The following is a 23,747-nucleotide window of genomic DNA, read 5'->3' on the forward strand; positions in this document are numbered from 1 at the left end:
TAGCCACTTTGCTCTCAGATGCCTGAGAGAGACACACGTAGACACAGAGATCCCTGCCAAACCACAAACAACCCGTGATTACCTGCTATGGCTCCTGCTACGAGGGAGAGAGACAGACAGACAGAGACAAACTGCAAACAAGCCCCAATTTCAAACAACCCTTGCTTCCCTGCCAAGAAGGAGCCATAATTACCTCCTATGGCCCCTGCTGCAAGAGAGAGAGAGGGATCTGTGCCTGCCGGTATCACCTGGGTCCTAGCGCCCATTGCATTCCTGGTTGCAATGGGCTTTCTTGCTAGTCAATAATTCTCAGTGAATCTTTATTACAGTTTATCTGTAATCGAACTATCCACCTGCTGTTAAATAAGCCTTTACGTATTTATGTTTCATTCATTAATTTTAGTAGAATGTTATGCTTAATAGTACAACATATGCATACATTTTGATTGCAGGCTCTTTGGGTTGGATATAATGATTTAAAGACATTTGGTAGCTTTCAGACTGACTGCTTTCTGCTGAGATCTTTGGCACTGTTTTTACATACTCACTTTTTTTTTCCAAACAGAATCTCTTGTGGCGTTCTGCTTACCTTGTAGTCAGTGCAGCGGAAAGTATTGCTGAAGTCTCTTGACTCCATGTCTTTCTGTATTGTGCTCATACTACACTTTTTAGCCACACTCTGGATAAAATTGTAAGCCAGCCTGGCTTACAGTTAAAATAGCTCACCTCTTAAAGATCAAGCCTATTGCTGAGAATGCACTGTTGTGTGTGTGTGTTACACAATGAAAGAAGTTTTCCAAGTCTAGATAAGGTGTTCCTCAAGGACTGAGATTTATCTGTGCCTGTTGCTATATTATATGGTGGACCATGACTTGTAATGGACATAGGGCTCCATGTAAATCAAAGATTATGCTGATTAGGAAATCTTGATACTTTGGCAACAAAGGACTGCTTCATACCTGGTGGGAACTAGACTCGGGTATGGGAATTTAGTTAATTTGTTTTATTTTTGTTTTGCTGTTAATTCCAAAAGTGGCTGCTTCAATATTGGGCTGTTTTGTATCCTAATTTGCTATGTGTTTACCTTCAGCTAGTTTTTCATCCTGTTGAATTCTTCCACTACAATTAAAGGCTGTGCTATCTGGCACACTGATGTCTGAACAACTCAGTTAACCAGCACCTGTTGTAGCCGGTAATATGTCTGTGGGTGAAAGTTCTGTCCTCACATTTGCCAGTCATTGTGAGGAGAAGGGAGGTAAATGCCCTGCCTGATTGGCTGCCTGCTGACATTTTGCCTTCCTCTTTTGCTTGGCTTTGGAAATCCCAGGGAAGCCAAGCAGTGAGTTGGGCTTCTTGCAGGTGCTCCTGTTTGCAGTGTGGGCAACTGCAGACTCCGCTGTGGTGAAGCGCAGGGAAGCCAGGTGTGAAGCAACCGAGCCACCTCAAGTTGAACTGGGCAAGATAGATCCGCCTCTGGTGTCTGCAGCCTAAAGGAGAGGAAGGGACACTGTTCACTGTTGTCAGTCTCCTTCATTCCTCAGCACTGAAGCTGCTGGTGAGCGTGAGCAAGGAGACCCCACCACCCTCTGTCCATCCATAAGAAAAAGACTGAACAGAAAACATTTTTCTTGTGTTGAAGGAAACCCAGAAACGGGGCATAATTTAGTTTCTTGAAAGAGGAGAAAGCCAGAGTAAACTGATATGTCAGTTTGGGGCTGGGGTATCAGCTGTCTATGATGTTAAGGTGCAGAAAGCAGATCTGAGAAGATTTTCATTCAGTCATCTTTGCATGTTTCAACAGGGAAGCACTATATTGATTGCACACACTTGATAACCTGACAACCTGCATTTCTTCTGAGTGACAGACAACAAACCTTATACTATAGGTAGTGAAAGCGATGGTAGCTCTTTTGAAAACGCAAAATGCAAGACCAGTTGCCCTTTGAAACATTTTTCAACCATTGTTCATCCTGAAGTTCAAGAGCTTTATATTGTTTCACTTCTCACTATGATGTTAACTGACCAGGAACTGATTCCCTTATGTTGGTTGGTGTAGAAGTCTTTTGTTGTTAGATTTTAATGCTCTACAAATATTGTCATTTAATAAGGGAGTACTGTTTAATGCAGTGGAAAAGGGGGCTTCGGGTTCACCCTGTTATATGCTAGAGACCCTAAACACATTTCCCATTAATGTCAGTGAAATCCATTTCCAAGTAAATATTAGGACCGCAGGCATAGTCATTTCAGCAGAATGCAGCTGGACATCTAAAATAGGAAACAATTAACTCATTGCTTCTAGTTCAGAACACTTAAAATAAATGCGAATTAGATATGGCTTGACTGAAGGGTATAATATGAATTAAATGGAGTTGATGATGCCGCACCTGAAAATAATCTCAGAAAATTGAAGTCACTCAAATCTCCCAAGTAATTATTGGCAGGACTTGTATATAAATACTTCATGCTAGCAGTACAATGGGCAATGTGTGTTTGTCTATAGACAGTCTAAAATATTGTTATATGAAGAGTATTTTGGTGGTTAGCTGTCATCCATCAATAGGGTTTTAAAATAAAGGCAAACAAAGTAACATTGTACTTTCTCAAATTTGAATTCTTTTTAAACCATAATATTTAACAAAATGAATCATCTTTTTTATTTGTTTACTTTTTAACAAATTTGTGTAAGAAGTGCTTTTGTAGTTGTAGTTGTGTAAAGAAGTGCTTTGTAGTTCATTCTTGGGCTCCTAATATACCCCTGGATGATGGGTACATTAAAAGGTTAGAAAGCTACTGTTGCACATAAATGTTGGGAAATATTTTAAACATTGCCCCTTAGTTAGGGTTGGGCGCTTCAGCGCCTGAAGCAGCCGGTTTCTCCCGGTGCAGCCAGTGCTGCGCCATGGGGAGGGAAATGCGGGCGTCAGTGAGCCTGTTGGCGCGCTGACGCCCACTCCTCCCCTCCCCCGACAGCATGGTGCTGGCTGTGCCAGGAGAGACCGGCCGCTTCAGGCGTCAAACCACCCAACCCTAGCTGTCACCTTGAGTACTTCTTTAGAAAGGTATGTGCTTTACCATACCCAGCGGTGTATAAACAAAAAGGCAACATGGGGCCACAGTGTTTTGCTCTCAAGAACACTTGGGCATGGCAGAAGTTGTCTGCCTTTCACATATTTGTGTGAAATTGGATATCAAGTGCAGACTCCAGTATATTGGAGCTCTCATCTTGATCTTCCCCTTGGGTTGAAGTGGGCTATTTTCCTTTGCTTTTTCTCCATGGTTAACTAAAAGAGAACAAACACATTAGGGAAAATAACTAGATTTGCTCAACCTCCTTTTGGTCGAAGAACTATGCTTATTGGGATTTCTTTAGCATAGAATTATACTTATTGGGGTTTCTTTTCTATAGAATCGAGCTGACCATTGTACTGTCAGGCAACATTTCATTGTATCTTCTCTTCCTCAACAGAAAGTTGGTTCTTCTACCTGAAGTGCTTCGGCCCACCTTGCCTCAGATAGCTGTATTAACGAAGAAAGTTAGAACAACAGTTAGCTTCCTTATCAGTAATTCTCAGCTGATCATTTGGGAGCTAATAATTAATTTCATGGAAATTATTTCAGTTTTTTTTCCTCTCTGTGAGACCGTCAACTTTCCTCAACAGACGTAACCTCTGGCAGAAATTGATTGTTTGCACTGCAACACTATGAAAATTTGATTACACCTCTTTGAATTAAACTAAGTCTTTAAAAAAAAATCCAACTATGAGGGAACAATCTATGTAGGCAGCTCAGAACACAACTTGGATCTGTTTAATGCGGCTTACTCCCAGGAACGTGTTGTTATGATTTTGTTGTAAAGGCATGTTTCTGGATTCACTGTAAGAGACTTCAAGGTTTTCACTTCTTAGATCTGTTTTCCATTTTGCGGTCCTCCCCAATATATTGATTTCTGTTCCACCTCACAGCCATAAGACTCTTGCAGAAGTGTAGAAGTTACACATCCTAGTAAAATGAATTCAGTTTTGCTGCCAGAGTAACAGTATTTTCTCTCAAAAACACAATATAATAAAAACATAATCTTCAGTAAAACATAAAAACCTAATGAAAAATATAAAGCAGCCTGTTGATAATATGTTAAATCCTTGAGTAAACAAAAGCATTTTTTAACTGGACCCCTAAAATTTAACAGGGAAGTTAGCGGAGGGGAGTAAGTTCTCCAAGCAAAGTATGTCAACAGGAGATTTGTAATGGTTATTATGATGGCTCTTCCCACACATATCAACTTTCCCCTCCCATAAATAAAATTCTGTTCCCTTACTAACTGAGCCGCTCAATACCGTAGTTCCTTTTATTGTAGATAATAATAATAATGCTGCCTGTCCCACCTTGTCACTGATAGATAATTTGGCTTTTAACTCAGCTCTGTAACAATAAGGGTAGGTGTAGGAGCTCTTTTGAATGGCACTTGAAGTGGTGATAACATTGAAAGAAACTATTAAACAAACAGAGAAAGGTTAGATGGAATGTGGAGTTACACTTTGGAATCAAGAAATTCAGTAATTGTATGGTTTTCAGATTTTAAGTACAAGCTTTTCCCTTAGTTTCTTTGTTCTTACTAGTGAGAGAGTTTTGTTTGTGTTTTCCTAAACGCTTCAGTATTTTTCTTTTGGATTCTTTTGAATTCCCCTGGTTTTCTTGAAGTCTATGCCCTTTGTTAGTACCCCTATCTTCCTCCCTTAGAAATACCAGTTTCCCTCTAACTCCTGTCATAGCCACAGCTGTGTCTTTGTACACCAGACCAGGAAAATATTCATAACTAATTTCCCCATTTAACTGGGTTGGGATTTTTCTTCTCTCCCTAAAAGATTTCTCCCCTTTCCTTTGGTCAGATTGGGAGTCTCAATCCACTTACCCAGTTCACTCTGCCAAACACTATTCCTAATTCTATAATCAGCGCATAACTGTTTTCAGCTTAGTTTGTATCCAGACTCTTTAGTCTGATTAAATTTTCCTCAGAGTTGATGTTTGACAGCTAAGGCTCAGACTGGTTTCCTCTTGAGGCAAATCTTTTTCAGAAAAAACTCAATTCCCTCAGCACGTAGCTCTTATATAACTTTTCTTAAACATGTTACTAGCCACTCAGAGCACTTGGAGAAGCCTGTCACTCAAGCTCTTTGCCACAGTGAAGAATTAACCCTTTACTTCCTGGTTCCCTGATATTCCAGCACATTTAGGCTTGTCTTTAAATTCTGTCTGTCACAACTACCTCTTTAGGGATGCTTCCCTCCATATGGGACCTGGAGATCTCCCAGAATTACACTTCATCTCCAAATTACAGAGATCAGCTCCCTGGGGGGAAATATGGATGCCCTGGAGGTGATCTCAGTGGCATTATACCCTTGTGAGGTCCAAGACTTTGCTAGACTCCACGCGTTCCCCCACCTGCAACCCTATCTTTCACACACTCCACACACCAATGGCCAGTGGGACCTGACAACCCTAGTCCGTTTTACCTTGATGAATGGGGCCTATATATAGATCTCTGTGTTTGCTCATGCTGATACAGGAGGTGGCTCCAACTTGCAAGGTGTGTTTATGTAACAATCGGATACTTAAGTGTCATTTCAAAAATTGACATTAGATTATGTAGGCTGCTATTTCTTTTAAATTGAGCTTAAAAGAAATTGTTTTTGCTAAATTAACACAACACCTAGAACAGTTGCTGTGGGGGAAGGTGTTGCCCCAGCCCATCTTTAAGGTCTATGCAATTCCTGATAGACAGTCATCTATACCTCTGGTTCCCTAGGTAACGTGCTTCAGTACCCAACTGTGTGGAAATGGAGAATATCCTAGGAATGAAACGGAATTTTCTTTTCTGCATCTTGAATGAATATGCTGTCTTTGGTGGAAGAAAAGCAATGTAAATAAAAGTTCCCAATCTTCTTCCTGCTGTTTTTTTTAAATGTAATTGACAATGCTTCTTTTTCAAGCTAATTCTTCACAGTCACTTTAGATTTTCCTCCTATATAAAGTATTCTAAACGGTCACTATTGCACCTCTCCTTTAAAAGTATGAACAGTAATGTCTCTTTTGAATTCTGCTTTTGAAGGAAAAACGTAGAATGATTCAGGAGGAGATAATTTTATTTCCTGGGTAAATTAGCTATATATTTTTTCTCCACTTAGCTTTTTATAGGGATCCTGTAAGCGTGCCCAGCCTGTGGCTGGTAAGGAAGCTGAACTGCCCCTGCAGGATACCCCATCATAAGATGATACCTATCCCAGCTATCCCCTAAACTGCTTTCTCCACTTGAGTTTATGGGTAAATAATTTGTAAGAGACAAGAGCCCATTCTGCACACATAGGATAATGCACTTTCTATATGCTTTGGCAGCTGGATTTTTCTGTGCAGAACAGGAAAATCTACTTCTAAAGAGCATTGAAAGTGTATTATCCTATGTGTGCGGAAAAGGCTCTAGTCTCAGGTTCAGTATGGGAGAAGGCATGTTGAGGATCCTCTTTGACCATGAAAAAGGCTATGCTAAAGATCATGGAATCGAGATGAGGATATAGATGGTGGGAGGATACTGAGTGAGAAATGGTTGTGAGTTACACTCTAACACTTTGGAGAGAATTTATTTTCATACATGACAAAACAGTTCTGCTTAGGCAGCCCCTTCCTTTTGGAGGACAACTTGTTCCTAGCATACCAAGTGCTATTCAGAAATGCCTTGGTGATAAGAGCTGTCAGTATACTGCTGTCTTCAGTTTGCTGCTCAGCTTAAAGTATTCTTGGGTATTGGACAGTTATTGATATTTTGAAGAGCTGGTGGGTATTGCAGAAGTTCGGTGAACATGGTGTTTTAAATTCTAACATCCCTTTGTACATCTTCAAAGAACCTGCGCATAAGTTACAAGGTTCCAGGGCTTTGAACAATGTTTTACTACTTTGTAGTCTGTGTACCACACGGATGGGCAGGAAACCCAACTTTTGTAGTCTGAAACACAGCATTAGATATCTGCAGTGTTGATGGGTGGATAAAAATGACTGTATGTCTACATATTCACCTTTACTTTGATGAACTGACCAGGCTTTTGCATGTGTAACAACTTGTTGATTCCTCTTTATAATTAGCATATTTATAACCCTAGCTATGGGGATTTTATTGTGGGATATGGATGTTTTATTGTGGGATATGGATGGACCATTTGCAGTCCATCACTCCCACACAGTTTTGAGAGTGGTGGGCTGCAAATTGAATAATAAATAAATAACCCACGGAGTGTGGCTCAAACACCTGTTAGCAATATAGAGAAACCAATAATAGATATAAACATCAATATTACAATAAATAATTTTTAAAAATCAACCTGATGCCTAAAACCCAGTGATGAGAACACCAGAAAGATGATGAAGAGAGTTCCATAAACAAAATGCCACAACAGAGAATTGTGGGGGGTTTTTTCCTATTTGTCACACATCTCACTCTTATCAGATTGGGACTCACAGGGTAGAAACTCTTAATTGTGCAGGTTTGTATGCTAATATGTCGTCCTTCATGCACATGGAGTTAGGAAGGGCATGGAATGGAAAATTCAGATTCAGGTCAGAGTTCCTGATTCCAAATGATTCAGTCCCTCCAAAATGCACCAATCCCATTTGTAAGTTTCACTTCTCCCTGCTTAGAAGTAGGAGGAAGCTAAACAGTATGCTAAAATGGATTCCTGGAGCAGATTTCCTCTTCATACTCAGACTGGGCTCCTAGGAGGCTTCTGCTCTTGGGCCACCTAGTTCTCTGCAGGATTAGATTGGGTCTGCAAGGGGAACCAGCCCAGGTTTGGGCCCAGGCTTCAGGGAGCTGTCAGCTTACCACTGCCTGGACTGGGGCTGGCTCCCTTTGCAGCTCAGGTTAAACTGAGCTGCAAGGAGAGGGGCCTGACCTGGTCTGGCAGCCATTTCAGTGCACCAGTTCCCTTCATCCTCTTTGGAATCTGGGGGAAGTAAATCAGGGCACAGAAATGACTTGTGGCCATTTTAGGCTGTCAGCTGAACCCAGACAAGAGACCATGAAAGGGGAGGCACTTCCAGGGCATTTTCTTGGGAAAATTCGGTTTGCGCCTATCCCTAGCTTTCAGTCCCAGATCTTTTAAGGGCTGTAACTGTAAGATCCAACAAGTTGTGTCTAGAAAAAAAGTAAACATACTTGTATTAGTGAGATTTTTTGTGTGCAAGTGAAACATTTGCTTTCTGTCTCAACTATAGCAGCCAACAATTTTCATAGGCAGCCTCAAACATAGATGTGACAGGAACATGGAGAGGTAGGCCAGATCATGTCTCCAGAAAAAGCTATAGTTTATGAACAAACTGAACAAAAGCACTTAGGACCATGCATTAAAGCTGAAAATCCATCTATAAGAAAAACAGCAAAAGAGCAGATTCCCCCCAGATGTCGGCATAACAAAAACAAAGAGAGTCCTAAACGATATGTAAATAAGTTGTCCAACGTATTCTGAAAAAGCTATCATGCTTCCTAAATATACATACAAGCCATGATAATCATTTTAAAAGTGTGTACGCATTATGAGTTCCATGGGCTCAAAAACTTATTTTGAGCTCTTCATCAGACTTCCTGGTTAATTGTCCATTAGAGTTCTTTAGGGACTCATAATGCAGATGCCCTCAGTTAGTGATTTTTCTGGCTTTTATCTCATATCTTGGCATATAAAATTGTTCTCCCGACATATTTATGAAATTCAAAAATGTTAATGCCTTCAGTTACTATAAGCGAAATTGTGAATATAAGCACCCTCAGCAGACATATCTTACTTTTTTGGTATCTGAGAAGTAAGAGGAAAAAACTGAAAATGGGAAATGGACATTTAGTTGTGAACAAAGTGTTATTTGCACAGAAGCAGTTTCAGAGTTAAATTAAGATTAATGGACTATTTGGATATTGAGTTAAACTTTATAAGATTGAACTATTCAATAGTACATTATAATCTTAAACATTACTGCATATGATGTGGAAAGTTCATACATTTAAGTTTTATGCATGCTTGAAAATTGAACATAGGTTGTTCAAGTGAGAGGCCTGCAATGGCTTGCAGGGGGCATCTAATTTTCCTCTCCTCCATTAATTCTTCTTTTCCTTCCCTGAAAACCCATAATAGCCTTGCTCATTTTCTAGTTCCCTGCTTCCCACCTGCCAGACAACTTACCTTTATCTGCCCCCCGCCTTCAGTTTTACTTCCTTCCATCTTCGCTGCAACATCTACCTAGAAGAACTATAGCCCAGTTATGCAAAGTGGATCCAGCAGCATGGTGGGGAACCACAGGATTTGTGGGGAAGTAAGGACTTGAAAGAGACATTCATCTGTACAACAGGCACCACCAGCAGTCTACATCATTCTCTTCCATCTAATTTAGGTTTTCTAAACCTGGGCTTTGTGAAATCCTGGGGTGTTTTTGACGGCCCTGGAAGGGTTTTCCAAATTTATAGGAGTCCCCAAATGGTTAGTGATGGGCCTGGAGGAGTTTGGAAGGGAAGGGGCCCACGATTGGTGCATATACAGCAATGCTTCTCAACCATATTCTGCACAATCACGCCACTTCTGGGGTTTCTCAAAGCCTGAAGAGTGTTTTAGAGCAGTGGTCCCCGACCTTTTTATCACCGGGGACTGGTCAATGCTTGACAATTTTACTGAGGCCCGATGTGTGGGGGGGTAGTCTTTGGCCGAGGAACGTCGCCATCGCCGCCTAAGCCCCTGCGCTAGTTGCTTTCCCACCGGTGCCCCTGACTTCCTGCCACCCACTGGGGGCGCTGTCAGCAGCAGCTGTGCAGTGCCACACCGAGGGAGAGCTCCAGCCATGGCAGCCGCTGGAGAGCACCAAAGGTGAGCCAGCAGCAGTGTGGCAGGGCAGCCCCTGAGGCAGCAGCCGGGGAGGAGGAGCCGCGGCCCGGTACCAACTGATTCACGGACTGGTCCCGGACCAAGGGTTGGGGACCACTGACTTAGAGGGCCCTCAGTAAGATTCCATGCCAGAGTGGTGGTTTGAATCTGAGTTTTCTTGATCCTTGCATAAAAATATTCATATTTTGAGTAGGACTTTGTCTTTAAAATGTTCCATGTATATAAAGAGAATATTTCATAGCACTTTTTCAGCAATTCCCAAATTTCTAGTGTGCATGTGTACCTGTCTCACTGTAACTGCTGGTGCCTCTCTTTATCCCCCTCCCAAGTTTGAAAAAAACTAGACCAGGAGTACCATTATATGGGCCCCAAAGAAGGTGCCCCCAGCATCCATTGTTTCCAGGGGAGGAGAAAAGGAATGTGGTCCCTTTAAAATTTGAATGCCAGCAGTGGCATGAATAAACTCCAAAGGCATGTATAGGCTTGGAGTCTCTTTAAATGCCTTCTCTAAGCTGAGTTCATTACAAAGGCATTTAAAGGGACTGAGATTCCTTTAAGTGCAGCTTACAATGGCTATCTAGATCAGGGGTAGTCAACCTGTGGTCCTCCAGATGTTCATGGACTACAATTCCCATGAGCCCCTGCCAGCATCTGCAAACGCTGGCAGGGGCTCATGGGAATTGTAGTCCATGAACATCTGGAGGACCACAGGTTGACTACCCCTGATTTAGAGGACCCAAAATCTTGAATATTTTTGGGAATTTTGAGGCTTTGACATAGCATCCCCCACCGAAAAAAATGTGGCTGAATTAATACCTGATAAATATTGGTAAGGTATTTTTCAGGTATATATTTGGCTTCTATTAGCCAAATGCACACCCCAAGCATATGAATGGTTGTTTTGCTATTACAATGTATAAATGATTCTAAAGAATGGGTACTTTCCCTTGGCATAATGAAAAACCTCTAGTCTGTCTATTATACATACTCTTAGACTGAGCAGGTAGGCTGTTTGGTTTGATATCCTGTCCAGATTTGTTCAGTATAAAACTGAAGTGGATTGTGTGTGGAATAAAAGTTGAGTGTAGACCAATCGGGTTGGCAGAAGGATGCATTCGTGTGCCCCCACCCCCTTGTGCAAGGTCCATATTTGGGCGTCAGTCATAGGACACCTTGCTTCTGATGGTACCCAAAAAGAGTAGGAAGAAGGGAGATGACTGGTAGCTGATTCTTCCCTCCTGTTTTCCAGACATCTGACTTTGCTCTGTCTACATTCCTCCCCCCCTTTTTCCCTTTGATCCTTTTGGGCCACATTAATTGCTCTCCAGTTATTCATAACTTTCATTTCCACCCTTATAAAATTAATACTCAGGCGTGCTGTGCAAGTATGCGGAGCGGGGGGCAACCGGGCTGCAAGCTGGACGAGCTCCACTTTGCAGAATAGCCTCTTAACAAAGCCCATGCCCAGCGCAAGATGAAAAACAGCTTGTGTGGCTGGATACCTGCTGTGCCTGCTGTCAGCAATACTGTATGTTCTTAATCACCATTCCTAAGCGAGGAACGAGGTGGATCTTGCCAACTATATTTTATTCAAAACACTAATACGATCTTGCATGCTGCTTCTGTTTCCCTCTCTTGCCGAAATTTTGTGCCTTTGCTAACTAAATCAGGGCTTGGCAAAATGACGGAGGGCCTTTCCCGCCGGCAGATGGTACCGCAGTGGTGTGGCCTTGTCGGGAGAGGGCTCCCTTGGTTGAAAATAGGTGGGTGGGAAGTTAAAACATGAAACTGGGGGATAAAGGAGGGATGGTCAGTCTGATGAAATCTGGTTGGGTGAGCAGAATGCCTAGCTGGGTGTCAAAGGCTATCTGCGAAGCTCTGCTGTCTCATTGCCGGTAGGTGGGTAGAGGCAGCGAGCACATTTGTGCTTTAAAATATGAAGTAAGAAAAGATAGTTAGCAGTCTTTAGCCGTTTTTCTGCTTCAGTAAACAGTGGAATCAAATGCCAGACTAAACCTGCAGCTGTAGGTTTGTTAAAGCAGTTGGTCTTGCTGTTGTGTGTGTGTGTGTTTGTTCTTTTTACTTTTGAGACCCAGTGTAGTGATTCCCGCATTAGAAGTAAGGCCACACTATTTACTGGCCCTCATTTTCTCCCTAGCACATTTGCCTCTTGGGCATTTGCTTTGAAAAAACAGTTCTAATGGTAACTTTACTGCCTGCTCACGCTGCAAGATGCGCTTACCACAAAAGGGATGATTTTGAATGTCTCTCCCCTGCAGTCTGGATCTCAAAATCCCTGGCTCCATTTTGATGCTGTTGTGTATAACTGGCAGTTCATTATTTGTACCATTTTTTAGGTTCTTACATCAAAATAAATGAGTGCTTCCCAATACAGTGTGCACTTCTGTTTGTTCACAGCTCTTTGGGCATCAGTAACTTAGCATCTCACCCTGACCGGGATTGACGAGGCTATCTTGATCTCATCAGATCTTGGAAGCTACACAGGGTGGCCCCTGGCTAATATTGGGATGGGAGACCTCTGAGGAATACCAGGGTTGTGACATGGAGTCAGGCTATGGCAAAATCACTCCGGGATGTCTCTTGCCTAGAAAAGCCTAAGGGGTCCTCACAAGTCAGCTGTGACTTGGTGGCCAAAAACACAACAAAAAATTGCACATCGTGTGTATAAATTATTACTGCATGTAAAAATTGTGTCTCAAAGCCACATCATAGGCAGTCACTGTGCAAACAGGTTTGCTAAATCAACAGTGAAAAGGACGCCCCCCCCCCTTTCCCCTGCCCCAGTAGCTCTAGTAGGAAAGATTAATGAAAAAGAACTGGAATGTTTGCTCATACCTAAGCACCAGCAGTCAGGTGCACGTCTGTTTATAAGCCTGGGTTATTCCAGCTTCTCTGTCAGCAAATACCTTCCTTAAGCAAATGACAAATTTGGAGGTAAGCTCGGCTACAATTCACAGCATTCCAGGAGAACTTAAATTGGGCTGAATGAGCCCTTCTTGCAAGAAGTTGAAGGCACTGTATGTACCCAGATCCCATTTTATCCTCTCGACATCTTGTAGAACGTTAACTACGAGAAGGCAACTTGTCCAAGTGAGCTTTGTGGTTTAAAGAACAGAATTCAAATCAGGTTTTTCTTCCTGTCTCCCCCTCCCCTCCCCTCCCTCCCGCGGTTTCCATTACTAGTCACCAGTTTCGTGTACAGCAATTTTCCCAATGTGAGAATATTTGCTTACCATTTCTCCATGACCTGCTGCCTCAAGGGAGGCATAATTTCTCCACCTGCCTGAACGGAGGTGGAGAAAAATGGGTGTGCTGCACAGGGGGAATTTAAATCTCATGTGCCCCCCCCTCCTCCTCATTAATACGTGGGGAAAAATTGGTATAGCTTCCGTCCGCCCCCCTCCCCCCGGCCGCTCTCTGTGGATAATCATACCCCGCAGGTCCTTAGTTGGACTTTCAAATCGTACGTGCTTCACCCAAAAGCTTGTTGCTCTTCTCAATCTAAAAGGGTCACAGTTCTCTTGAAACCTGCATTTTACCCCCGCACAATTCCTCTGAATAAATTGTCCCTGGCTTGCTCTCCTGCTACTGACAAAGCAAGCAAATGTCAACTAACAAGCGAGAGATTCCAGAAACAGCAGAAGCCCTTTTATAAAACTTTTTTTTTTCTGCAAAAGGTAGTCAACGTTCATTAATTAGCAACTGGGTTTAATTTAAAGACACCAAGTGTTTGAATGCAGCAACTCGCTGGCACGGCCACGTTCCTTGCGTGTCTTTATACTTTCACATCCAGTAGCTTGTCATAAACAAGGCTGAAGGAAATGACTGGCTTGGTTTTGAAGTGACGTTATCATTTTTGTTCTTCTGTTAAAACTTCAGCGTTTCTATTAGTGTTGGTTTAACACACCAGCCTGTCCTGGGATTATGACTTAAGCCTCAGCAGGGCTTATTCGATGCTGCACGGCTGCCCTCTGCAGGATGCGAAGGAGCGTGCTGCAACCAGTTCCTTGTGAAGTGGCGGTTTCCATGTGACAACAAGGGCTGCTGCTTTTCGACCTTCCCTTACGAAATGAGACTTGGGAAGAAAAGAAGAACTCGTTGCTCACCAGCTGACAGCGGAAAAGCCAGCGTTCGGTTTGCTTTCTATTCCAAGTGAAAACATCCAACATCAGGCAGTTTTGTTTTGTTCTCTTCTTGGTGCAGAATTAGGTTCCCCCCCCTTCGCGCAGTGCTTCTGGCAGAATGGACTTTTCTTTCCAAAACAGGGCTCAAGATCCAATTTAGTTTGAGTATCTACTGCTGGTTGACTTGGTTACTGGTTGCACCTGTCTCACATGAATGTCTGCATTCTTCTGAGCATGAAAGCTCTGCTGTGTTGAAGCAGATTTTTTTTTAAGGTGTTGCTAAACATTGTGGTAGGGGGAAATGCCACTCTGTCGCACTCCCTGAGGCATTCGTTGCCCATTCTCTGGCCATGGCTTTTGCAGCATTGAATGCAGTGTGTTTGGATCTCAGCAGGCAGTGCAATCAGAAGCTGACATATTAACCCCAGACCCTCTTCTGAGATATTAGCAACAGACTTTGCTAGATGGGGCATCCGGTGGATGGTGCTGAGGAGAATTTTTAATTTGTAGGTGTTTGTGGGCCAGGTTAAAGTCAGGAGGGTCCCATTCCCCCCTCCACCCAGGTTTGGTTGTTTATTAAACTGTTTATAACCTAATGACTCAAGGCAGCACACAATTCCCAAAATTAAAAACATAATAAAAATACAGTCAGTCCCACAAATCTTCCCTCTCCAAGAGGGAACCCCATTAAAGCCCAAGCAAATAAATTAGATTTAATGTGCCTCCTTAAAAAAAAAACATGGAAAATGGTGCCCCCCTGAGTTTGGTGATGGCAATGGGGAAAGAATTTTATTTTTGTTTTGCAAAGGGGTCACAGAAATTAATAGTTCTCTACTCTCTCATCTGTCACCCATTGATTAAAAAAAAACCCAAACACACCCATTTCAAATACTACTAATAAAACTTTGTAATAATAGTAATGATGAACTCTTAAAAGTAATGGTATAAAAATAATTGTTCTGGGTTTAGAGGATTAAAGGAAAAAGTAGATGATAAAAAGGGAAGGTATTCAGTGTTTTGTTTTTTTGTTTTTACCTTGAAGTAGCTTCAGAGGAATTATTTCCTTTTTCTTCTCAAAATCCAAAGATACTCTTTGCCTGTACTGACACAGGCTCCCCGTATTGGTGCATGTTTAATTTCAAGTAAATCCCACTGGTTTAAATAGGATTAATACTTGGCAGTGTGCACAAGATTGCAGCCAAGGAAACATGCATTGGTATAGGAGACTTTTGAATAAATCCAATTCCCCCCCCCCCCCAGTCTTTTCCCTCTGAGAAAGTGCTGCAAATATAGAGGTTTATAAGCCATTTCACCTCCCTGAGTGATGGAGGTTTTCTTGTGCGAATCTTTATTCCTTCTTTTGTTTGGAAGTGGTGGCTTTTGAATGCTCCTTGTTTTCTTCTGTTCTAAATTAACATAATATTTATTGATTTGCTTTGATTTTTAGACCGCCTATCCTGGGTGTAAACTGCACGGAGCTTTTATTCCAATCCCAGGTCAATTCAGCCCCTGCCGTCTACACAGAATGCGATTTCCATTCTGATTTTGGGCGATTTAAATTTTCCTTCTGCAGCAAGACGGTTTGATCCGGAGTGACCCTACCTTTATTGTGTGATATCTTAGAGTGCTTTCAATGCTCAATATTTCAAGATTCGGATTAGAGAAAGCAGGCTGTTTTGAACCTCCGTGGTAGAGATGCCCTGATTGGCCAAAGGTGGCCATGTGACATGCCTGCCTTAAAGGAGAAGCCCCTAATTTCTCTCAACTTCTGTCGGTCTTGGATTTTTTCTTACTCCTCTACCTTCTTTGATCCTTTCTCTCCCCCCCCCCTCCAAGAAAAGAAAGAGTCTCCCTGCTTGGCTCCTCTCCCCTCCCTCTTCAAGAAAAGAAAGAAAGAGGCTTGGCTCCCCACCCCCCCTTCTGAACTACCCTAACTATGTGCAGAACACTTTCCTGTTTCAATGGGGAGGGGGGGAGACCTGAGTTCAAATCGATCTGAATTCAACAAGATGGACAATGGAATAAATAAACTAAATGCAGACTCTGCCCCGGTAGACCAACTCAGGGTGGTATACAATAATTGCATATACAGAGAAGATAAATATTTTTTAAAAAATGAATTAAAATGGGTGAAAAGCAGCAGTGGCAATGAATTCTAGTTTTTTTAAAAGGACACTCAGCATCAGCAATCTGGGTTCTTGAGTCTTCTGCCATCTAAGTCAAGTCAGACCATGATCTGGATTTCTTACAGTCGATGTTAAGTGGTAGGCATGTGGGTTGGTGGGGCCCAACAGAAGTTAGATGTTTACAAGTCAATGGCCCCAACCAAAATCCTGGCAAAAGAGATCCGACTTGCTAGCTATGCAGAACTGTTCAAGCTCCAACAGGGCCCGGATATGTTCTGGGAGCTCATTCCACCAAGTAGGGGCCAGGATGGAAAATGTTCTGGCTCAGATTGAAGCCAGACATATATCCTTGGGGCCAGGGACCATCAGCTGGTTTGTGTTAGCAGAGTGACATGCTCTTTGGGTATGGATATTTCCACAAGATAGCTATGTTTTTTTTATTTTCTAATAATAAAAGAGATTTTTATTTTCTAATAATAGAAAATTACAGAGAGAACAGAAAGGGAAGCAAAAGCTATATATTTTATAAACATTTCAGATATTTGTCCCAGCATCTTTGGTATTCTTCATCTGGTCTTTGTTGACCAAATTTGTTAACTTAGGCATCACAGCCAATGTTTTCATGCCCATTTGTGGCTCTAGTTGCTGTTTCCATCTGGAAGCAATGATGAGTGTCATGAAAGAGAAATTCTGATCCTTCCTTGGGAATCCCTGCAGGAGGAACACTCAACAACATACATTTTGATTCAAGTGCAAATTTACATTTAGATAAGGTTTGCAACTTATTGTGAACAATTCACATTTTTTAAACAAATTTACAGTGCCACCACATATGAAAGAAAGATCCAATGGCATTTCCAACATTTTCCATCAGTTTATTTAGAAATTTTACTTACAGCTTTATATGTCAAATACCATCTATAAAACATTTTATACCAATTTTCACGCAAAACCTGACATTTTGTCAATTTTATTTTTTTACACCATAAATTTTCGCATGGCTCCACTATAATGGGCACCTGAAAATTTTGTGTCAATTTCACCATACATTTTTTAGATTTGTTCTGTCTCTGTGAGTAGGAGTTTTTAGATTAATCTCAAAGGTGAGTAGGAGTTTTTAGATTCTACTCAGAAGATGTGACTTCTCTTGCATAATCAACTTTTCAGCTTCAGTTTGTTCTCTTAGTTTTCCATGTGATTCTTTCAGTTCATCTTTTATTATCGATGCCCATTGTAAATGTACAAACCAAATGTACAACTGTTTTCCCTTCTTGTTGCCATGTTTGCAAGCTTTTCATTATATTTTCTTTATCTAGCAGGTCTAAAATATGTGTAAATTCCACAGGTTTGTCTTTAGACTTTCTCACAATGATAACTTTCACCGGTGAAGTGTTTGGGCTAATACTTTCTTTAATAAGCTGTTTCTCCATATTTGATGCCGACTTATTGTTATGCCTGGATCTTTCTTGTTTGGCTACAGTAATATATGTAGTTTTTGCATCTAGCCTTCACATGGAGTTTGGATCTTTTTTGGATATGGCAGTAAACCACAAGTGAACATCTTCTGCTCATTTCCATTTTGTTTACAGGAAAGCAATGTTTGGTGCAGAGCTGAAAGGTTCAAGTGTTTGCTTCAACCATGATTTTTACATACATTTATTAAAATATGCATATCTTACCTTTCTCTTGTGGCTAAAGTTGGCTTACCATTCTAAAGTAAAGCCATTTATAAAACAATTAAACCCCATTAACCACCTTCCCCAAATTGCTTGCTGATCAAACCCAAGTAAAAATCTTAGTTAATAAAGAAGATTTAAAGTGCTTTGAAAGAACTTTTATGAATAATGCTCTTCTCTACCTCCTCAGGGAGCCACCTTTGAAAAGAAACAGATTCTAGTAGACACACACTGCCCCCAGAGAGTGCTTTGCTCCACAATCACCAACAAACTGGTGATCCCTGGCCCCAGAGAAGCATGTCTGTCTTCGACCAGAACCAGGGCTTTTTCAGTCCTGGCCCCCACTTGGTGGAACAAGCTCCCAGAAGAGATCAGGGTCTTGCCAGAGCTGAAACAATTCCACTAGGCCTTTAAAATGGAACTCTTCCACCAAGCCTTCAGTCGGGGCCAATGAAAACAAAGCAAAAGACCCAGGGGCCCCTCCCACCACCAGGCTGTGCTTAGTGAAATTTGGAAAATACTCCCAAAGTCTGTTAAACTTCAGTCAGTCATTACACAGATGCAGAATCTGGATAAAGTTATCTCTTTAATGTCAAAGCCATTATAAGTTGCAAGTTATTATATAATAGCTTCAAAGCCCATTCCTAAGAATGGGCCTTGAAAGGGGCCCCTCCCCTGTCCAGGCAGTTTAAGGTGGCTTTGGACCACAGCTCACAGCCAGATCAAGTGGGGCGGGTGGGGGCTGGGCAGCTCGTTAGGAGGCCTGGGACAGAACTCCTTAGCAAGCAGTCAGCAGGTCGGGAGGTCCTCGTCAGCAGGCCTAGCCTAGCAGGCCAAGAGGCCCTCGTTAGAAACCCCTCCACCATGACCCTTTGCCCAGGGCCCTCTCCCCTTACCTGCTGCTGGCTCCAGGCACTGAGGCGTCTGAGAGCAAAGAGGCTAGAGTCCAGGGACGGAGGGCAGGAGCTGCAGGGGCAGGGCAAAGCTGGCTGCACCCTGATCGGCCCTATTCTAACTTGGGACAGCCGGACACGTCCCACCACCCAGGCTATTTCATAAATATACAGAGGAACAACAATGGATAAGGATGTTGTGGGTTTATTAATGCTTATGTATTATGCCAAGAACACTGTGAGGCCTTCCTTGATTAATATTCTCATGGCTTGGTATGGATCAAGGTACGGACAGTTCTGAAGACTAATACAAAAAAAGAAGGGAATACCTAACTGCAGGTACCATGAAGAACAATGTTAAAAATGAATTGAGAAAAATAAATTTATTTTACAGGGCACATAAAATATTACTAAAAACACAGTAGATAGAAGCCACCAGACTAAGTAGTCCTCAGTGTACATCAATTAATACAATCCTGTATCCACAGGTTGATGCTGATCAAGAGCCAGCTTGGCGTAACAACTAATAGGAGTGGCTTCTAATCTGTCAAGATAGGTTTGATTTCCTCACTCCTCCACATGCAGCCATCTGCATGAGCTTGGGCTAATCATGGTCCTAACAGAGCTGTTCTCACTAGGGTTGTGCGTGGTGGCATTTGAATCGGCTGTTCCAGGCTGATGTAGCCAGCGCTGCGCTGTAGGGGGGAGAGGGGAAGCACGGGTCCCATTGCGCAAGTTGATGCACACACACAGGGACGGAGCTCCGTGCTTGCATGTGTGTGCTGACTGACACTCTGGCGCCCACGCCTCCCCTCCCTCCCGCAGCGTGGCACTGGTTGCGTCAGCCTGGAACGGCCAATTCGGATGTCGCTGATCCTCACAGAGCAGTCCTGTCAGAGTTCTTTCAGCCCCACCTACCACATAGGCTGTCTGTTGTGGGAAAAGGAAGGGAAGTGATTGTAAGTCACTTTGAGACTCTTTTGAGTAGTGAAAAGTGGAATATTAAAACCAACTCCTCCGCCTCCTTCAAAAGAGAGTGAGAGTCGAAAGGGGCAAAATAGTGTGAGAGGAGAAAAGGACAAAAATAAAAGTATATTTGCATGAAGGCTGCATGAGATATCGCACATTTTCCTTTAATTTAATTTCACATGGTGGTTGTAAAGACTGTAAATGTTAAAAGCATTTTGCACTTGAGAAATCTGATAGGCATGATATTCGTTATATTGTTTTTAAAAACGACACCTGTTAAAAGCTTTCTAGGTTGGAAAGAGATGAACACACAGTTAAATATCACTTCACCGCTTATTGAATCCAGTCTAATGAGAATGTACATTGGTGGTGATGACAGGGAATCAGAGCTATTGCCCGTGATGGCTTGTCAGTGTGTATTCTGTTCTTTGTGGGTGCTGTAGAGAACAATCAATTGCTTTCTTGTCACCGCCCAGGTTGGGAGAGATCAGTGAAGGGCCACTTTTTCTTAAGCAGGCCTGCGTCCTGGGGAGATTCAAGTCTAAAAGAGGTTAAGTAGGCATCTCTTCATGACAGCAATACTGATATGAACCCTTGATTTCACCTGCCTGATCTTGGTAACAAATTCTTCCCTTGGCATTCCTTCCTTCTTTGTTGTTCTTTCCCTCCTAGACTCTTGGTTTATTTTGCCTGATGTTTTCTGTTTTCTATGGTACATGCAAAGTCTCCTTCTAAGAACACTTGCAAAAGCAATGTTAGGATTTCTAGGGTGTGTTTGATGACATTAATTGGAAATTAGCTCAGTAATTTAATTCTGGCTAGCATTCTTCTTTTCATCTCCAATTGGTAATCTGAGCATATTGCAGTGGTCTTTCAGCCTTTGCCGCCATCTATACTCTGATATTTACCTTTTCCGTTGTTACAGCAACTGAGCATTATTGAGATCATCTATGTGAAGTATTTCATATTGTTTGGTATTTTATTGTTGTATCCAAGGCTTTTCTCCCTTTTATTTCTAGAGTCTTTATCTTGGTTACAGGGATTTCTTATAGGCACAAATAGGAAAAGTTATGGAGAATAAAGCATGTGGCATTTTAATGTTAGGTGAACGGTGTGTATAATTATCAGGAACTTGAATGTGTGCGTCTTCTCTCTTTTTCTCCCTCTCCTCCCCTTCCTTCTAGGCAAGCCAATGAAGAATACCAAGTACTGGCTAACTCATGGCGATACTCTTCGGCATTTTCAAACAAGCTTTTCTTTACAATAGTTGATTATGATGAGGGAGCAGATGTTTTTCAGCAGGTAAGAATGTGAGATAAATAATAAAATGTGTGCAATTCTATTTGCTTTATTATATGCTCCACTTCAGCTTTGTTTTAAAAAGCGTAGAGAAGCATAGATATTTGCTGAGGTTACTAATGTGAACATAACCATCGTTCTAGAGACAAATATATAAGCTGGACATTTTTGCCATTCTAGGATATATAAAGTGAATTAGATCCATTGGTTGGGCAGCAAAACACAAGAGGTGGCAAAAACACAACCCAAAACTGGAAGTGGATACTTAGGAGGTTAAGGGTACAAGCATATATAAAAAGGATTAAACAGAATATATTTTAATGATAAAGTGCACTTAAATAGCTCATTAAAAACTAAATAGGCTTTTAGGCCATTCAGGTCACACACTGTAGAGTACACATTACAAACAATGCAGTGTACACCTGAACACATGAAATTGCCTTATACTGTATCAAACCCTTGGTCCATCAAGATCATCACTGTCTACTCAGATTGACAGCGGCTCTCCCAAGTTCTCAGGCAGAGGGTTTTCACATCACCTGCAGCAACATGTTTTGACTGGAGATACTGGGGATTGAACCCGAGACTAGGGATGTGTACCAGAAAAGCAATGCAGTACTTTTTGTATTAGTCTTACCCTGATTTAATACATCTTGAATCAACTGAATCGTGGATTTTACATATCAATTTGAATTTGGCTGATTTGGGGAAATGCAAAGTAATTCAACCAAATCAGACACCAGATAGTTGATCCTGCTGCGGAGAGGACGGTCTCTGGGGATCAGGTGTTTGGCAGTTTGAAAGGCATTTAAAGGGATGCAGGTCCCTTTAAATGCCTCCAGCCTGTCCTTCCCACACAGCTCAGGCTATGCAAGAAGGGCAGCAGATAGACTTGGGATCTGCTTAGTTGACTTTATGAACAAATGAGATAAATGCCAGCGACAACTACAATTTCCAGTCAGTACTGCCTGGGTATTGAGCAATGACTATAATCTGGCTCTTTATCACTAGGACAGTTTTGGTCATGACAGAGCAAAGCAGCCAAAAGTGTGGCATAGCCCGTGTCTAGATGCTGCTCAGACCTAGTGAAACGACACCTCTGGGAAGCTCGGCATTAGCAGATTCATGCTAAGCAAAAATCTGTTCGTAGTGTAACCTGATAACGTCACCTGCCTCGTAGCACACCTGCTCACAGGAACGCTTGGGTGGCAGCACATCTATCCTGTGACCAGCACGTCCAACCAATATACCTCTGGCTTTCAGTAGGTACAGTTTATGTTTCTGTGGCCTTCTCCATGTTCCAGCCTCCTTTTCAATGCCCACATTTTATGTTGTTGCAACAAAAGTGCCTTCTTCTGTAAAATCACTCAATACCTGCTGTTGCAGATTGCAGACAGGAAAAACACATAAATCTCTTTCTCTCGCTCTGCATAAAAACGGCAACTCTGTTAATCTTAATTCAGCTAATGAACTTTATTTTTATAGATCTAAACATTTCCCCGTTGAGCTACCATATATCTCTGAATGTACTAATCCAAAACATTGTGCATTAACTTTTAAATAAATACGTAAACTAATGGGTGTAAACTGGGAATCCTATGTAGGATGAGGTGCTTGGAAAAGAACACGGAGGGCTCTTTGAGCACGCATAGCGTTAATCAAGAATAAATGATCAGGGAGGAGCAAGGGGATAATAAAGCAGCTGTGCCAGGCTTTCAGCTGGAAAGGAGCACAATGAAAGTGTTTTCTAGTGTCTGTGCCTGCTTGAGAGTTCCAGAAGTACTGACAGGTATCAGTCACGTGCATTCTGACCTTTCCAAATGATACGAGACATTGTTTGCAAATACAGATACGTGGACCCTTGAACAGAAGAGATTATCTAGAATGTGTGTAAAGCAAATCCATGGAGGGAGAACAGCAGAGGTAGACTTGGGAAGCCAAAAATGCCCTAAAAGGCTCCCATCCATCTTCCATTTTTTGTCCATTGGTGGAGGAGGACCTCCTAGTGACAGGTCCAGCAGTGATCACTGGAGGTTAGTTACTCACTCCACTCCATCCAGCAGCTACCGTGTGACCACTATACAGGCAGGTTTGTTAATGTCCACCAATCTGGAATGAGTCGAAAGATCATTTTACAAGTCACAAAGAAACTGGAGTTTATTCATAGTAGGCACAAAGTTGGTTAAATTGTCAGACGTGCATGCTGTCCCTTTGATCTCAGTACATCAAGATGAAAGATGAAGGTCTTCAACAAACCCATTTTGTTGTGACATCTGAATGTGGATGACTTATTGACATGAGGTTGCTTTCATTTCCAGCAGCTATGATTCTTAGCGAGGATTAAACTGTGTTTTAGAATTCCAGTTATGGGGAAAGAAACTAACCGCAATTTGTTATGGCAGGATAATTTTTTGAAGCCTTATGTCTCTGATCTCAGTGCACTTGGAGGAGAAAGCGAGTGGGAGGGAGGGGGGGAGTTGAGCTGCCATTCTTGCCATGCCGGCAATATTGGCAATGTTATTATTGTTTTATGGGGTTTTAATGGGGAATTGCGATATTGTTACCCGCCACGAGCCGCAAGGGAGTGGCGGGCTATAAATCTAATAATAATAATAATAATAATAATAATAATTTTGAATCTTACAATTGCCAGGGTCATGTCCATCATTAACAAATCCTGTTGTATTTGTGATCTCTAAAATGAGCCATTGTTGAATTTATTGACTAGCAA

At 42.0% G+C, this 23,747-nt stretch overlaps 1 protein-coding gene across 3 annotated transcripts in view; it reads left to right on the forward strand.

Annotated features, from left to right (window-relative positions):
- The window catches only part of TUSC3 (tumor suppressor candidate 3), a 141,832-nt gene that overhangs the window by 36,615 nt on the left and 81,470 nt on the right, over window positions 1-23,747 (forward strand). For all 3 annotated transcript variants that reach the window (XM_077302083.1, XM_077302081.1, XM_077302082.1), the window contains exon 3: window positions 20,902-21,019. In XM_077302083.1, the coding sequence (XP_077158198.1) occupies window positions 20,902-21,019 (118 nt within the window). The remainder of the gene's footprint in view (window positions 1-20,901; window positions 21,020-23,747) is intronic.

The sequence above is a fragment of the Paroedura picta genome, chromosome 10 (assembly GCF_049243985.1).
Source record: "Paroedura picta isolate Pp20150507F chromosome 10, Ppicta_v3.0, whole genome shotgun sequence".
Taxonomy (NCBI): Eukaryota; Metazoa; Chordata; class Lepidosauria; order Squamata; family Gekkonidae; genus Paroedura; species Paroedura picta.